At 35.2% G+C, this 18344-nt stretch overlaps 1 protein-coding gene across 2 annotated transcripts in view; it reads right to left on the bottom strand.

Moving 5' to 3' along the window:
• RTKN2 (rhotekin 2) overlaps positions 1-18344 on the bottom strand; it is a 71770-nt gene that overhangs the window by 15941 nt on the left and 37485 nt on the right. For both annotated transcript variants that reach the window (XM_032842289.1, XM_032842297.1), the window contains exons 7-9: positions 15972-16066; positions 4634-4740; positions 3575-3706 (exon numbers count right to left, since the gene is read on the bottom strand). In XM_032842289.1, the coding sequence (XP_032698180.1) occupies positions 3575-3706; positions 4634-4740; positions 15972-16066 (334 nt within the window). The remainder of the gene's footprint in view (positions 1-3574; positions 3707-4633; positions 4741-15971; positions 16067-18344) is intronic.

The following is an 18344-nucleotide window of genomic DNA, read 5'->3' as shown; positions in this document are numbered from 1 at the left end:
AGAAATGCTTAAAAAACCTATAATTCAAAGCTTGTAGTAATGATTACACAACCATATATTATTTGTCGAAGTTACCAAATTGTACACTTACAATTGGTAAATTTTATTTTATGTAAGCTATACCATCATAAAACAAATTAAAAACAAAATACAAAGAGCTTCAACTCCCCCCAAGAAGAACACCTAGAGATAAAGCAAACTGGACAGCAAGAGTAACTGCTGAATCCAGGTGGCATGAGTGTACCTCTAGTATTGTTTCAACTTCTCCATAAATCTGAATCATTGGCTAAGTTGAGAAAAAATAAGTAAAAATGACTTTAATAGAAGATATAACTACATAGCAGTCAGGCTTACAGAAGAAACAAATAGACTTCTTGATAGAAATAGTCATATTTAAATAAGGAAACCAGGGTGTTTGTTGCTAAAGAACAGTTTTCAGGTGAATGGAAGGGTTCAAAGGAAACCCGAAGTGGGAGTAGGAACTGCCAACAGGAGCACTGCTAGAGAGAGAGAGCAGGAATCAGCCCCAGAGAAAATGAAGATAGCAACATCACAACACTAGAGAATGGAACACCTTGGTATCAGTTCAATCTTTGAGATCAGCAACTAAATTCTATTAACCTTCTCAACCTAACCCTTATTTCATGGTGTAATCTTAGAATCCTCTTTTGTACTTGAGACAAAAGTCATGAACAATGACAATTTATGTCATCAGTCCTCAGGGTCAAATACAGCCCACGTTGTCCCCAAGTCTAAGGTCAAGTCTATACAAATTACTAGATTAATCATTTTCCTGTGAATTTGTAATGGTCAATTGTGAAACCACCACTGGGATTTCTAAGTATGGTGATTTCAGTCATCTTAATAATGGAGCTGATTGACTACCAAATCACATCAGTCACCAGGCCATCAGCTTTTATTACCATAAGGAAAAATGAGTCAACTGAAAAAAGGTCAATTCAGCTGGGCCATGTAAACACTGTTAACTGCTTTTCTGGAATTACACCCTTGTCATCAGACAAGAAAATACAGATACCCTGGCTACAGTAACAGTGGGGTTCCACTATAACTGTCCTCTTAAATTTAAATGCTAAAGATTCAACACATATCTACACCATTGCCTTGAGGTTGAAACTGTGGCTTCAGGCTCACAACCTCATTTCAGAGATACTTCTTACTTTCAAAACTTATTCAGAGTGGGTACGGAGATAGGAAAAAGTCTAATTTTGTCTTCCAGATCTAGTCTAGCAGTATGTCTGTGAGGAAATAGAAAAACAGTGAGCCATATAATTTTACTTACTAGCTAGACAAGTTCTATCTGATCTGTGAGTCTGTTTTTTCACTTATAAAACAGAAATAACATACCTATAAAACAGAGCTGACTTACCGGCTCTGTCTGCCATAAAGGACTGATATGGTAAAATGAATACCTTGAAAAGAGTTTTCAAATAAAATAAATGAATTTTAAAATATCCTTTATTAGATTATGTTTTAATTAGTTTCAGGATGATTTTTATTCTATTGTGCAACATGTAAGCGAATTCCATTTTTACTACCTAGGTACCTAGTGAAAAACAGTTTAGACAGAATCATCTATGTAGAATTCTTGTCAAAAACAGCTACCTGAATTTAGTGAAACAATTAGTCAAAAACAGATATGGGGACTGGCATGGACTTTTCTAAAATGTCAATATAATAAAAGACAATAAAAGAAAAAGAGGCAGTGAGTGATGGGTCCAATTTAGATAAAAAGGAAACAATCAAAATACATGGTGACCAGATGCTAATTTGTGGTCCCTGATGGGGGTCTTGGATCAAACAATAAACAAAGATTAGAAAGAACACTATAGGGACAATTGGGATAATTTTCTGTTTATATTAGATATTATTTTATCAACAATAGATTTTTTGAGTGTGGTAATAATATTATGGTTATAAAAGAAATGTCCTTGTTTTTAGGAGAAACATTGTTGAAATATTTTAGGGAAGAAACAAGTTATGCTGTTTGCTACTTACTTTCAAATGGTTCTGAAAAAAAACTCAAACTACTTAAAGAGAAAGCAAATATGGGAAAATATTAACAACAGCTGAAAAATCCAGGTGAGAAGTATACTACTAATCATTATTCTATTCTTTCAACTTTTCTGCACATCTGAAATTTTCAAAAGGTGGGGAAAAGTGGACACTGTATAAACAAAACAAAACATTGGCAAGTAATGAAAAAATATCACTTTTTCAATAATAAAAATATACTTTCATAAACCTAATTATCTAACCCTAAATAAATTCATCATGTTATAACTTTAACATTTATTATTTAAAAATAACAGCAATCTTCCTAATATACAGAACAGATAAACTAAGTGGACTTAATTTAAAGGTCTTACTGAAGAATTTCCTTTAAGAAAAAGCAATATCATTTCTAAAAGCAGGATGGAAACAGACCAAATGTTATTACTGGAAAAGATCAGATAAATTAACTCAAATCCTTATAGATTAGCAAACTAGTATACATATGTTTCTCAGGACATACAACTTTATGTTTTTTTTCAAAAGATAATTTAAAGTCAAGTAGAACATGTACAGTTACAAAAAGAAAAGAACATGTAGTTAACAGATGTGATGGCTCATACTTTACCATAGCCTTCAATTCAACCACTCCAAAAGCAAGCAAAGTAAAACAACTAGAAACAATTAAGTACAAGCTATGGATAGAAAACATGATATTCTTCTCTAGAAATGCCATTAAAGTACTCCAGAGTAGGAATGCCAAAAAGGCGGGGGGGGAGGCAAGGCTTGGATAACAGATGAAGAAAAATTTAAGACGATGGGGTAAGTGTGTGTGTGTGTGTGTTTGCTTTTGTGCACGTGTGTGCGGTGGAGGGGGAGGGGTCAGGCTTTCCTGTTTTGACACCAGGATAGACAACTGCCCATCAATCCCATAAGAAATCAGGAAGTATTCTCAGGAATGTCTTTTTATGGGATCATTTGAATATTAACTACGAAAAGAATTGTTGTAACATGAGCTAAAAATTTGTTTATAATCTCTTAAATTCATGAAAAATTTAAGTATTAATGTGAAGTTGCATTCTCTGTTTTAAAACCCATTTACTGGTATAGATTTCCAATTACTATGTTTTCTTAGGAAATATACAGTACTTCCTTTACCAGATAAGCTCTGTTATGGAAAAAAAAATAAGAAGATTACTTTATCTTTATGAACTGACCTATTTTTTTAACTTATTATTTTTATTTTTTTTAAGATTTTACTTATTTATTTGGAAGAGTGAGACAGAGATAGCAAGAGAGAGAGAGCACAAGCAGGAAGGAGAGAGAGAAGCAGGCTCGCCGCTAAGCAGGGAGCCCTACTCAGTGCTCAATTCCAGGACCCTGGGATCATGACCTGAGATGAAAGTAGATGCTTAACCAACTGAACCACCCAGGCACTCCTGAACTAATCTATTTTAGCAGTCCTTCTCTTTTGTCCATAAAATGTTAACAATGTGAATTGTATAGAAAAGAACAAACTTTACAAAATGTTGTATCTTTATTTTTAAAATAACATTTTATTTACCTTGTTAATGGACACTACCAAAACTGGTTCCACTTTAGCTTCAATTTCTTCTGGAGTATAAAAGCAATAGAGTTTACCCCCTCTTAAAACACAATACAACCTTCTCCAACTAATTAGGCTTTCTTCCATTTGCTGAAAAAAAATTCAAGAAGCCATTAACCTTAATCATTATTTATCATCATTAAATTCAACAAAATACTTCAATTATTAAAGTTATTAATTAAAAAAAATTAGATGTGATAGAGTTACCCATTAATTTAGTGTGCAGTAAGTCAACAGTCCAAAATCAGAGGAAGTTAATATCACAGAAGGGTTTGAAATTCTCAAAAATATTAAGCAAAATGGAGGCAATGAATACCACATAACTTTTACACACATAAAATCATAAATCAATGCAGTTTTAGAAAAGCTAGTCTATTCAAAATTAGTGCTTAAAATTCCACAGCAATCCATCTGATGACGCAAAAAATTATAAAAATAACTCAATATTCAAAATATAATTTTCCCTTACTATTCTCAGAACACTAGAAAATGTTGACTACCCTTTAAGAATGCAAATTTTCTTTCCTCTTAATGGAATCTTTAAAAAAAAAGTTATTGATTCATTGAAGCCCATAATTAATTATTTACTGACTATAAATAAGTCTGGTTATAAATAAATCAGGAGTAGGTGGCACAGAGGCAGCTTTGGGAGCCCAGAGGCCTAAAACTGTGCCAAAAGCTGTTTGCCAGAAAGGCCTTTCTGTGAAAGGTGTGGAACAGTCCTCATCTGCTTCCACAAGGAGTCCTCTGCGGCTGATTATCCTGTTCCTGCTGTTATGAAGCCAAGGAACCTGGATAGGTAGCTCCTTAGCCATCAAAACTGCACTGGACCCCTCCCCTTCCCCCCTTCTCACCCTCAGCCCCTTCACCCCCCATCCCCATTCTATGTCTAACATGGAGAAAACTACCATTTAAAAGAGGCTTTAAAAAATACTTATTATCAGAAGGCGAAATAACTGCCAGTATATTAAAATCTAGATTGCAGCTATAATTGTACGAAATGTAAAGTCCTCCAACCTGCTGATTAAGAAATCCTGCAAACGCATCCTCAGCCATACACACTGGCTGGGCAACTAGGCGGCAGCACATGTTGCCATATAAGGGAAGCCAAAATGAAGACTCCTCTATTTAAACAAGACAGGAAAAAAAAAATCAAGTTATAAACATGTTTATTTAAGGTCATTATACATTTTTATTTTTTTCTTTTTGCAATTTTTTTTCGGCTTTACGTAAGAACATATGTAAAGGTTCACCCAACTCATATACCAGTGCCATAGTTAATGACAAAATCAAATATGAGAAAGTAGACAGGATAAGATAATATTAAACTGACAGTTTATAAATGCTTTCATCTAGAATAGACATAGAACTTTTAGTTTCTTGATCTCTCATTTGATCTTAAAGTATTTAATCAATGGAGATAATTCAGGGCATATGAGTAAACTTATCTAATATAAAAAAATCTAATAAAATGATTTTTGTACATCAAATTCAACTTTTTGCTCTGATTTTCATTATAATAGCTAGCAAAGGGATCCTCTAAATAAAACATTTCAGAACACAATTTCATAATACTTTAATAAGCCTTTTGGCTCTTCTTCCCCCTTCCCTTACTGAACATTAGGTGGAGCCCACAAAGATGGGCATCTGTGCCTGGGGTTGTGGGAGGAGCTGCAGTGTGCCAGAACAAGGGGCTACTGCCAGGCAGGATGAGGGTGAGTAGGAGAGCTGCCAGGCACGAGGTGTCAGAGCCTGAATGGGCTGAGGAAGGTGGATGACATGGGACAATCTCTCCTCAGGTGTTGTCTAGGGTGGGGGGTCAAGGCCCAAGCAGAATGAGGAGCATCTACATGGTGTGGCTGCCCAGTGTGAGGTATCAGAATCCAAAGGATAAGGAGAGTGTACACATTTGGCAGGTGACTCAGCCATGGGAGTCAGAGTTTGAGAGCAGTGAGGACACCATCCATAATTCAGTGACCCAGAACAGTGTGGCAGAGCCCAGTGAGAAGGACATCTGAGAAGAGGCACAGGGCATGAGGTGTCAGAGCACAGGCAGGCTGAGGGGGGTGTCCACACGGGACTCAGGAAAGGACAGCCAGGCATGAGAACTTAAAGCTTGAGGAAGAACAGGCCTATGTGGGCTGTATAAGCCTCAGCAAGGTAAGGAATGTCCACATGGGGCAAGGGACAACCTAGAATGAGGAGTCAGAGCTCAAGCAAGGAGAAGAGAGCATCCATACAGAAGAGATAGAATGGTTGCTTTCAGGAAGACTGATCAAGGAAAATGCATTAAAGGTAATAGAACACCATTTTCTCTTTGTCAAAAAGAGGAGTTAACAAATGTGTAGAATGAACTCTGCACTGTTGGGATTAGAACTGGAGGCACTGGTGTGGACTCATGGTTTCCAATATACAGATTAAAAAATACAAGACACTATATGCACATAAGAGTAGCTGTGTCCACGGAGAGGGCCTGGGGAAAGCAACAGTAGTGCTCTAATACCAATGAGTGGACCTAGAGCACAGACCATGTCTTCTAAATATTATTTCCTTTACAAGAGAACCAGCATTCCTTGGAGAAGTAAGTGGTTCCAAGGTTGGGGCTCAGAAAGTACCTGATGAGCCTGAAATATCTTGTTACACCATAAAGCAAGAACTACTCAATGAATGATGAGAATACTGTCAAAAAAACATCAGAACCCATCTTGAATGTGCTCCCATTGGCCAAACTGGAGACAACCTGAACCTTATAATAAACAATATCAACAGATTTTGATGCACTGAATAAAAAAGGAAAACATGAGTCTATACTGATATAAATAAATCAATGAGTAAACCGAAAGACCAGTAAGAAATACACTTACAGAGTTTCAAGACACTCCCCTCTTCCTCACAAAATAGGTGTTAATTGCAAAGGGGAAACAAGAGTAACTTTACAGTAGGGATGGTGGGTAGACACCACACTAATCAAATGTTCAAAGTGAAAATCATAATCAAATTATATGCCATTTGACAGAATGCAATGAGAACTTAGCAGCAATTTCTGCCAAAGATGTATATCCTAAATCTCAAGAAAACATCAGACAAACCCAAACTTAGGGACCTTCTACAAAATAACTGATCATGATGTTTAAAAATGTCAAGGTTATAAATGCAAAAAAAAAAAAAAGACAGAAAAACTGGTTCAGTTTGAAAGAAACTGAAAGAAGCATGATAATTAAATGTAATGTATGATTTGGATGGTTCTTCACCGGATCCTTTTGTCATGAAAGACATTATTGGGACAATAAGCAACACTTTAATAGGGTCTCATGATTAAATGGTGGTAATGTAGTAATATTCATTTCCTGACTTGGTAAGTGGTAGTGATGTAGTCGATGTCCTGTTAGTAGGAAATACATATTAATATATTTGGGGTAATGGAGAACCATGTAAACAACTTGCTCTCATGTATTTTGAGGGGGAAGATCTTGACATTTGACTTGTAACTTTTCTGTAAGCTTGCAATTGTTTAAAAAAGTTCTTTCAAAGAACATTAAGATATTCCTTTTAATGTAGAGTGTAGGTAGGCATTGAGCCTTCACATTTACATAATTCTGTGTGTTAGGGCATAAATAAAAACTCAATTTATCGCCCTTTGCCCACCCTCAACCACACAAAAATGATTTTCAAAGTTTTTACTGCATCCCTGTTGGTAATGACTATAAAATGGTTAGCCAATGGCTCTCACTATTATTGACCCAAAAGTCTTAACTCTGGAAAATAAAACATTTTTAGGTAAAAATACTATTATATAATATATAGATGCCATGCCAAGGTTTGGTACATCAGTTACATGAAAAAGCCCAGCCTAAATGAAGTATACAAAGTAAAACAAAAAAGTTTTTAACAACCTGCTTGCTCATAATTCTACTATAGAATAGAGCACAACAAATTACCTTGCACTATTCAAATCTTTTTTATTAATATCTTGGTAAAGCTGCTATCATTCAGAAATAAAGGGTTTGACCTGGGAGAAATAAATGCATAAGTACAATAAAGACAATGATTCCAAAACACAGACATAAATAAATAAATATGTGAGCATCTCCTTTCTTAAAATAGGCAGGAAATGAAATAAAAATTGTATAAAAGCAGGCATCTGAGTGATACATCTGAAATCAACTTTGTGATTTGTGAATTTAAAGTTTGAAAGTAAATTTCTTTATATAGCAATCCCAGATTTATGAATGCCTTATGTTCCAAATATCTGTAAGCTAGTTGTATTTAAGTTAGGATGTACTTTCTAAAAAAATAGAATCGTAAATGATGATTAGTTTTTCAGATGAGTTCTTAGAATTTATCCAATCAATAATGTGTCTGGAACCTAAATACCACATGTAACAATGGGCTTCTCTGGTAAAATAAGTTTAGGTTTCATAGCATGCAGAGAAAAATAGTTTCTTCCTGATTACAGTCCTTAAAAAGGGATATTGGGTGTAGAATTCCTTTTTCTACAGACCTCTTAACACATCGCAATCACCTATCCCTTCTAACCTAGGTTTATTTACAGTTCAGGACCCCTGTGGAATGAAGCAGAGTCACAGCTGCTTCTCCTGACTTCTGAAAAGAAATATGGCATCTAGGCTAGTCACTTCACTTAGCTGAGTATCAAGTCTTCATTTTTAAAAATACTACCTTCTTAGGTAGGAGGGTTATTGTGAAAACCAAGTTAGATAAAGTGTAAATGGCATCTATCATTATGTTTGTCACACAGTATCTGCTTCTCGTAATTTCAAATCCAGGGCAGTCTCACTCTCAAAACCACACCCTTTCCATTTTCAGAGCTGTCTCCATTCTTGTGCAACATATCTAATCAAATTACTTAATTCTTCTTTTCTAACCAAGGGCAGCATTAGAACAAGATGAAACAGGAAGTGAAAAAGCAATTTGACTTTTCACTATTTAAAGATTTTATCTAATTCATTTGTAGTTTCAAATGGGGAACAAAATGGTGTTTAAAAATGACAGCAACAACAAAAACAAAACACAGGCAAGGGAAAGAATCCAGATAACATCTCAGTTCCGTGTGAGTCAATCTTCACAATGTGGTTTCATTGTTTTATAAAAAGCATAAAAATTTCTTGATGATAAAGATATCATTCTAGCTTTTCCTTTCAATGATCAAGAATAATAAAATTGAGTTATAAATTTTTAAAAATCTCGTATTTCCTCTTGATTTTATAGACACTGACATAACCTTATTTAGGAAAACCCATTGTATTAACATAGATTTAAAGTAATGAATAAATTTGAGGATGGCTTTTTTCTGTATAAAATTGTTTCCTTTAAGTTACAATATTTCTTCTTTTTCAAAAAATGACTGATTTCCAAGATTTTAATTTACACACACTCCTAAGAATATACATACATATTACATAAAGAGGCATACAGGTTACTATTTCTTAAAATTTTTTCTGTGGAGTCCACAAGTTTCAAAGTCAACAGTTTTCGGGTGTTGTTATTTTAAGCATAAGTCTTCTCACAGTCTTTAATGTGTTGGTCTGGATTGTGTTTCTCTAAAACAGAGCCATGCTGCACAGTTCCCATGCTGATCTGCCTTATGAGCATTTTATTAAATAAGAATCTAGTAATATCTTACAGAACACTGAAGACAACTGAGGAATCACTGCTAAATTAATGCTTCCTTTATGAATTGTACTCCTTTCCACAACTTTTCAGATGATTTGGTTGAAAGAATGGAGCTTTTCATCATCAATTCCATTATTCACACATCACAGTGTTTTGAGTCTGTAGGTGCTTTAGCAGTCATCATCCCCGACAAGAAAGCAGAGCAAGAAGAGCACAGCCTGTCCTGGATTATTTAAATTCTGGCTCATTCACTTGCTAGCTATATGATATAGCATGTTATGTTTCTCTACACTGCAAGTCACCCATCTGTAAAATGTAAATGACAGTAAAATGAGGAACTTGTGAAGGTCACAGAGCTAGCCAGTGGTAGGACTAGAATAAGAGTCCAAGGCTGATGGCTCCACAGTCCAGACTATAAGTCATTTCACTGTAATGTTTTTTGATAGATACATCTCACAGATACTAGGAATGAAAACTGATGCAAAGTGTTTATTTATTTACATTTTGTTGAGGTAAGAACACCTAACAGGAGATCTATTCCCTAACCAGATTTCAAGTGCACAATACAGTACTTTTAACAATAGGCAGTAGTACATTGTACAGCAGATCTCTAGGGCTTATCCATCTTGCATACCTGAAATTTTATACCCGTTAATTAGCAACTCATTCTTGCCCCTGGTAGCTACCATTCTACTCCTGTTTCTTTGACTCTATTTTAGCTACCTCATATAAGTGGAATCAGGCAGTATCTGTCTTTCTGTGACTGGCTATTTCAGTTAGCATGATGTCCTCAAGGTGCATTCATGTTGCCACATACTGCAGAATTTTATTCCTTTTTAAGGCTGAATAATATTTCACAGAACAGTGTCTGCTGCATAATAGACCCTCAACATATGATGGCAAATGAAATGACAATAAACTCCATCTGCCAGATTTTCTGATAAAATTGATAATGCTAATACTATTATAGACTTCAAGTTTTGGGTGATGAGAGGCTAGATTGTTTAGATCAATCTTCCCACTGAAAAGTACTGAAAATGCTGAATCAAATATACTTAAAAATTTTTCCCAGAGCAACAAAGAGATAACAAGACCATAAGAAATTACCAGTACAAATATGATAAATGAGAACAAGTGAGTTAAGTGAGCACAGAAGCTGTGTTTGTCTTGAGAGCATTTGCCAATCCCAGCAAGTCTGAATTTATGATTTAATGATCCTGCAAGATAAGGAAGCAGAACAGAAATCAAATTCTAGGGACTGAATAATGTAAGTAGTTAATGGGAGATCCTCCCCATGCTAGGCTGATATCCTGAAGGAATCACCAACAGGGTAGTGGTGAACAAGAAATAATCCAAGCCCAGGATTCTCAATGCCTACAAGTAGGGGATAGGAGGGGTTCAGAGAAACTCAGATATGATCTTTGGATAAAGCAGGCCTAGACTGATAGTCCCCCCAGGTGCCTGCCAGAAGCAAACAGAAACATTAAGCATCAATTTATTCCTGTATGTAAACTTTAGATTATAATGACAAGTACATGAAGACATTCAAGGAATTGAGACATCATGAGAACCACTAGAAAAAGACAACAGAAATAGACCCAGAAAGACATTATATGTCTGAATTATTAGTCATAGACTATAAAACAGGCTTTTCACTAAAAACCTAAACGATAATATTGACAATGCATGCAAGAAATACAAAGTTCCCAAGCAAACCTGAAAAAGTCAAATAGAAACTTCTAGAGCTAGGAAATATAAGAACAGAAATGAAGAACTCTTGGTATATAGGTTTAACAGCAGATGAGACAGAGCTGCAGAGAGAATAAGGGAAATAGAAGATAGTTCATAAAACAACCCAGAAAAGCATTAAAGACAGACAAAAAGACGAAAAATACATCACAAAGAGTAAGAAATATAGACGATAAAGCCAGAAAGATGAACACAGCTTTAACAGGAATGCTAGGAGAAAAGCAAGAGAATGGAACAGAGGCTCTCTGAATAGAAAAGTGAGATTTTTGTCCAGAATTAATGAAAGACACCAATCAGTAATTTTAAGAAGTTAAAGGAGTTGCCTCTCTGTTTTGTTGACTGTTTCCTTTGCTGTGCAGAAGCTTTTGATCTTGATGAAGTCCCAAAACCTCATTTTCTCTTTTGTTTCCTTTGCCTTTGGAGACATATCTTGAAAAGTTGCTGTGGCTGATATCGAAGAGGTTACTGCCTATGTTCTCCTCTAGGATTCTGATGGATTCCTGTCTCATGTTGAGGTCTTTTATCCATTTCGAGTTTATCTTTGTGTACAGTGTAAGAGAATGGTCGAGTTTCATTCTTCTATATATAGCTGTCCAGTTTTCCCAGCACCATTTATTGAAGAGACTTTTATCCACTGTATATTTTTTCCTGTTTTGTCGAAGATTATTTGACCATAGAGTTGAGGGTCCATATCTGGGCTCTCTACTCTGTTCCACTGGTCTATGTGTCTGTTTTTATGCAGTACCATACTGTCTTGGTGATAACAGCTTTGTAGTAAAGCTTGAAATCAGGTAACATGATGCCCCCGGTTTTGTTTTTGTTTTTCAACATTTCCTTAGCGATTCGGGGTCTCTTCTGATTCCATACAAATTTTAGGATTATGTGCTCCTGCTCTTTGAAAAATAACGGTGGAAATTTGATCGGAATGGCATTAAAAGTATAGATTGCTCTAGGCAGTACAGACATTTTAACAACGTTTATTCTTCCGATCCAAGAGCATGGAATGGTCTTCCATCTTTTTGTGTCTTCTTCAATTTCTTTCATGAGTGTTCTGTAGTTCCTCGAGTACAGATCCTTTACCTCTTTGGTTAGGTTTATTCCCAGGTATCTTATGGTTCTTGGAGCTATAGTAAATGGAATCGATTCTCTAATTTCCCTTTCTGTATTTTGGGAGAAGATATTTGCAAATGGCAGTACAGACAAAAGGTTAATATCCAAGATCTATAAAGAACTCATCAAACTCAACACACACAAAACAGACAATCATATAAAAAAAAATGGGCAGAAGATATGAACAGACACTTCTCCAATGAAGACATACAAATGGCTATCAGACACATGAAAAAATGTTCATCATCACTAGCCATCAGGGAGATTCAAATTAAAACCACATTGAGATACCACCTTACACCAGTTAGAATGGCCAAAATTAGCAAGACAGGAAAAAACGTGTGTTGGAGAGGATGTGGAGAAAGGGGAACCCTCTTACACTGTTGATGGGGATGCAAGTTGGTGTGGCCACTTTGGAGAACAGTGTGGAGATTCCTCAAGAAATTAAAAATAGAACTTCCCTATGACCCTGCATTGCACTACTGGTTATTTACCCCAAAGATACAGATGTAGTGAAAAGAAGGGCCATCTGTACCCCAATGTTTATAGCAGCAATGGCCACGGTCGTCAAACTGTGGAAAAAAACCAAGATGCCCTTCAGTGAAAGAATGGATAAGGAAGATGTGGTCCATATACACTATGGAGTATTATGCCTCCATCAGAAAGGATGAATACCCAACTTTTGTAGCAACATGGACGGGACTGGAAGAGTTATGCTGAGTGAAATAAGTCAAGCAGAGAGAGTCAATTATCATATGGTTTCACTTATTTGTGGAGCATAACAAATAATATGGAGGACAAGGGGAGATGGAGAGGAGAAGGGAGTTGAGGGAAATTGGAAGGGGAGGTGAACCATGAGAGACTATGGACTCTGAAAAACAATCTGAGGGTTTTGAAGGGGCAGGGGGTAGGAGGTTGGGGGAAGCAGGTGGTGGGTATTAGGGAGGGCACAGATTGCATGGAGCACTGGGTGTGGTGCAAAAAACAATGAATACTTTTACGCTGAAAAGAAATAAAAAATTAAAAAAAAAAAAAAGAAGTTAAAGGAGTTGTGAAAGCAGCATAAATGAAATTAAATTCCATACCTATATCATAATGAAACTTCAGAAAACCAAAGACAAAGAGAAAATAAAGTTCCTTCCCAGAAGGAACACACTGACAAATGATTTTCAACAGTTAGTAAAAGAAGCCAGAAGACAGTGAAATTATATCTTTAATATTCAAAAAGAAAAAAAATTGAAACTGCCAAAATCCTATATCTTGTAAAAGATGCCTTTCGAGAATGAAGCAAAATAGAGTCATCTTCAGACAAACACAAGAACAAAAAAGTATGATACCAGTGGAACACACTAAAAGAAATTCTAAGGCTTATACTTCGAACATAAGGAAAGTGATATCACATTTGAGATATAAGGTGCAAGTGATACACAGAAACTTATGGATAAATCTAAATACATATAAAATGTATAAGACATTTTGTGAAATTTAAAAATTAAATAGAATTATATAACAATAGTACACAGGTCAGAGAAATGGAATTTAAGTGTTTGAAAGTCCCTGCATTGTCTAAGAAAAGAGTAAAACTATCTTTTAATTTCAGGCTTTAATAAGTATGATTAATGACATTTCTAGCAGTAATTTCTTAAAGATGAGAAAAAGAATTATAACTTTACTTTGAACAAGGAAAAAGTGAAAATAATAAAATTATCAATCCTTAAAAAGGCAACAAAGAACAGAAAAACACATGCAAGATCAATAGCAAACACAGGATATGATGGTATATTTAAGCCCAAATATTTAATATCATATAATATACCTTATAAACTTTTTGGTATCAAGTGTAAAATGACTAAATGTTCCATTAAAAACACAAAGATTGTCAAACTGGATAAAAACTAAAATCCAGTATATAACCCTCTTTGAAGAGGCATGTCTACAATATAAAAATAAGTACAGTTTAAGGTAAAAGAGAGGTAAAAGAGTGGAAGAAAACTGTGTATCAGCAGCTCGTGGGTGGCTCAGTTGGTTAAGTGTCCAATTCTTGATTTCAGCTCAGGTCTTGACCTCAGAGTTGTGAGTTCAAGCCTGATGTTGGGCTCCAGTGTGGAGCCCATGTTAAAAAAACATTGTGTGTATCAAATAGCAAAGGCTCAAATAATATAAAGCAAAAATAGTTGTAACTGTGAGAACTAGAAAACTCTACAATCACAGCGGATTTTATCACATCTCTCATAGTAATATATAGAGTATATAGACTATAATAATTATTTCTAACAAATAATTGGAATATATAGAACAGACCACTGAATAAAAACACTGACAAAACTACTGCAAGAATGATAATAAAAAGACAAAAGAATGTACAAAAAGCCAATATCAAATAGAAAGGAGGGACACCACTATAGATGCTGAGGAAATTCAATAAAGCTATCATTAAGAAGTTAATACTTATGAAACTCAATTTTTTTTATGTTTTATTTTATTATTTTTTTTTGAGAGTGAGAGAGAGAGAGAGAGAGAGAGAGAGCAAGCACATGAGACAGATAGCATGCACATGTCCAAGTGTTTGGGGGAAGGGAGAGAGAGAGGCTTTTAAGTAGGCTCCACGCTCAGCAAGGAGGCCAACACAGGGCTCCATCTCACAACGCTGAGATCATGACCTGAGCCAAAATCAAGAGTTGGATGCTTAACTGACTGAGACACCCATGTTCCCTAATGAATCTCAAATTTTACCCAAAGAACCTTATAGCTATTAAAAATAATTGAATAAAAGATAAATAATAGCGATACAACCATACAATGAAATACTATAAGCAATATAGTATATATACTGCATATACTGAATGAACAAAAACCAAGTTGCTAAGGAGACATAATGTGATTTTATCCATATAAAGTTCAAACCAGAAAAAATTATTTAGAGAAGCACACATAGGTAGTAAAACCAAAAATAAATGCATGAAAGTGAATACCATAAAAACTGGGACCCATTTATACCTAGAATAATTGAGAAGTAATGTTGACAATGTTCTTTCTTGACATGAAGGTAGTTATGCATATATTCATCTCAAAATTATTTGTTACATTGTACATTTATATTTTAAGAACTTTTCTGTACTTTTAATGTAATTTTTAGAGCAAAACTTTAAAAATATTTTTGTAAAATCATCTATTTCATCAGTGTGGAGCCACCCAATTTTACAACCATAAGTACAAAGTAAGGTTATACAAAATTTTATATATTCTACTTCAGAAAATGGACAAGAATAAATGACCCAAATTGTATTTCTAAACTACTCTGCCATCACCACTCTGTATTTTTTCTCATAAGTAAAATAATCTGGGAAAATGGAGAATGCTCATGTTAAATTTTACAAACCTTTCTAATTACTTAGCTCCCTTCTTCAACTTGTTATATTATTTTTTTGAATAAGCTACAACTACCAGTATTATCCAGAAAGAAAAGTGTTCAGATTATTTCAGCCCTACCTTCTCTTACATCCTCTGTTTCTACCAACAGGAGGTTTGGCTTCCTCAATTTCAACTTTAAAAATAAGACAGGTCTTTGACTGCCAACTAGAAGGGTGGTAAAGTAATCAATTTCAAGTCAAAGTCAAAGATTCAGAATACACAAAACCTTTCTGTCCTCACAAAGTTAGCCTCACAAACAAATCTCTGGCAAATGGCATGGAAAAAGGAAAATTTTTTTTTCTCGTTTTGGGAAAAGGGATAGAAAGAACGCATGCCTATGTTATTTAAGCCAACATCCGCTTCAGAGGAGCATATTTAAATTAGAAATTATTACTGTCTCCACATTATCTATTATCATAACATATGTAATAAGTAAAATATAGACTGTACTCACCATTTCCATTAATAGACAGATTATGGGTCTTGAAGCTATCCTCAGCACTTTCCAAGGTCAAAGTTGTATGAGCTAGCAAATTATACTTTGCAGCACTAGTAATAGGGAGAAATAAGACATACTTTGAGTATTTTAGTATATTTTCTATTACACAAAATATTTAGATGTTCAATAACAGAAAATAAACAACCTGATTAAAAAACAGGCTAAGGTCTTAAATAGACATTTCTCCAAAGAAGATATAAAGATGGCCAATAAAAACATGAAAAATGCTCAAGAACACAAATCATTAGGAAAATGCAAATCAAAACCACGAGTAGAGCTCCTGGGTGGCTCAGTCAGTTGAACACCTGACTCCCAGCCTCAGCTCAGGTCATTATCAGGATTGTTAGATTGCGCACCACATCCAGCTCTGAGTTCAGCATAAAGTCTGCTTGAGATTCTCTCTCTGGCTCTCCCTCTGCCTCTCTCCACTTCATGTGCGCACGTGTGCTCTTTCTCTCTCTCTCAAATAAATAAATATTTTAACAAAAAAAAATACAATGATACCACTTCACATCCATTAGGATGGCTTTTATTAATTAAAAAAAAAACAACAGAAAATAAGTGTTGGCTAGACTGGGGACAAATTTGTAACATTGTGCATTGCTAATGAGAAAGTAAAATGTTGCAGCCACTATGGAAAAAGTACAGTGGTTCCTCAAAAAATTAGAAATAGAATTACCATATGATTCAGCAATTCCACTTCTGGATATATACCCAAAAGAATTTAAAGTAGTGACTCAAATGGATATGTGTACACCTGTATAAATAGCAGCATTACTCACAACTCACAAGAGCCAAACAGCAGAAGAAGGTCAACTGTCCATTCAAAGGATGAAAGGATAAATAAAATGTAGTACATACATATAATAGAGTATTCTTCAGCCTTAAAAGGGAAGGAAATTCTGACACAGGCTACAACATGAATTAACCTTCAAGACCTTACACTAAGTGAAATAAACCAATGACGAAAGGACAAATACTGCTTGATTCCATGTGTAAAGTCCGTGGGTAGTCTAATTCGTAGAAACAAAAAGTCGAGTTGAAGTTTGCCAGTGGCTGCGTGGCAGGGGAGCAGGATGTTATTGTTTATTGGGCATAGAATTTCATAGAATTTCAGTTTGTAAAGATAAAAAGTTCTGGGGATGGGTGATGAGGATAGTTGCAAAATACTGTGAATGTACTAAATGTCACTGAACTATACACTTAAAAATGGTTAAAATCGTAAATTTTATATATTTAACCATAATAAAAAAATGAAGAAAAACCACATTTAGATGTTGTAGATGACAGATTATAAATATAAATGAATTATCAACCTAGTATGTTTATTTCTTTATGCTATTTTATCTTAAAATCTGCAAGTTATTTGCTTTAACTCATACATGTTTCTCTGAATGATCTCCATTCATTCAAAAATATTAACAGAACACCTAAAATAAGCCAAGTTCTATGCAAGGTGATGGGCATTTTGGTAAACAAGACTCAGTATTATATTCTGATGTAAGGGGGAGGGAGGAGAGGTAAGCAGAGGGATAAATTAAATATTGGTATTTGTAAGTTATAATGCAACCTTTTCTATGAAGCAAAGGGGATAAGAAAACTGAGGACCTGTTAAGCAGGAGAAACAGGGAAGGACTCTCTAAGGGGTAATGGTGACGCTCTCATAAGAATATGGAATCAAGCAAAGAAATTGGGAAAACATTCCAAACAGAGAAGGCTGAAAGTAGAGCAGTGTGGCTGAAGCATAGGGAGCAAGTGGGAAACACCACCTTACGACACAAGGTCAGAGATAAAGGCAGGAATTAGATCCTCAAACTTGGCTGGAAACCTTGGAGGAAGAGTGGATTTGATTCCAAGCATAATGAAGTCATTGGAGAAAGTTAATAAGAAGATAGTGATGGGATCTGATTCACAATTACTTCCTGGGAGTAAGAATGAATCTTCTTCTGGTTTACCAACTTCAAAGATTTGTTGGAGTTTTCACATTCATCATATGGAAAAATGGAGGACTTCATTACTAATTCCACTTTTTTCATGATAGTCCCCTTTATGCTACTTGTGTTAAAATAGCACTCTTGTCAAAGTATCTAAAAATTCTGAGGTTAAATTTCATATCCTGGTACTCTGTGGTGATTAAAAAGTGAATTTTCATTCAATAATAATTCTATTTTCTGGGGCGCCTGGGTGGCTCAGTGGGTTAAAGCCTCTGCCTTCAGCTCAAGTCATGATCCCAAGGTCCTGGGATCGAGCCCTGCGTCAGGCTCTCTGCTCAGCGGTGAGCCTGCTTCCTCCTCTGTCTCTGCCTGCATCTCTGCCTACTTGTGATCT

Source organism: Lontra canadensis, unplaced genomic scaffold, assembly GCF_010015895.1.
Source record: "Lontra canadensis isolate GAN:19392208 unplaced genomic scaffold, GSC_riverotter_1.0 scaffold3, whole genome shotgun sequence".
NCBI classification, from domain to species: domain Eukaryota; kingdom Metazoa; phylum Chordata; class Mammalia; order Carnivora; family Mustelidae; genus Lontra; species Lontra canadensis.
The sequence above is the reverse complement of the archived record's forward strand: the minus strand, read 5'-3'. Positions and strand labels throughout refer to the sequence as shown.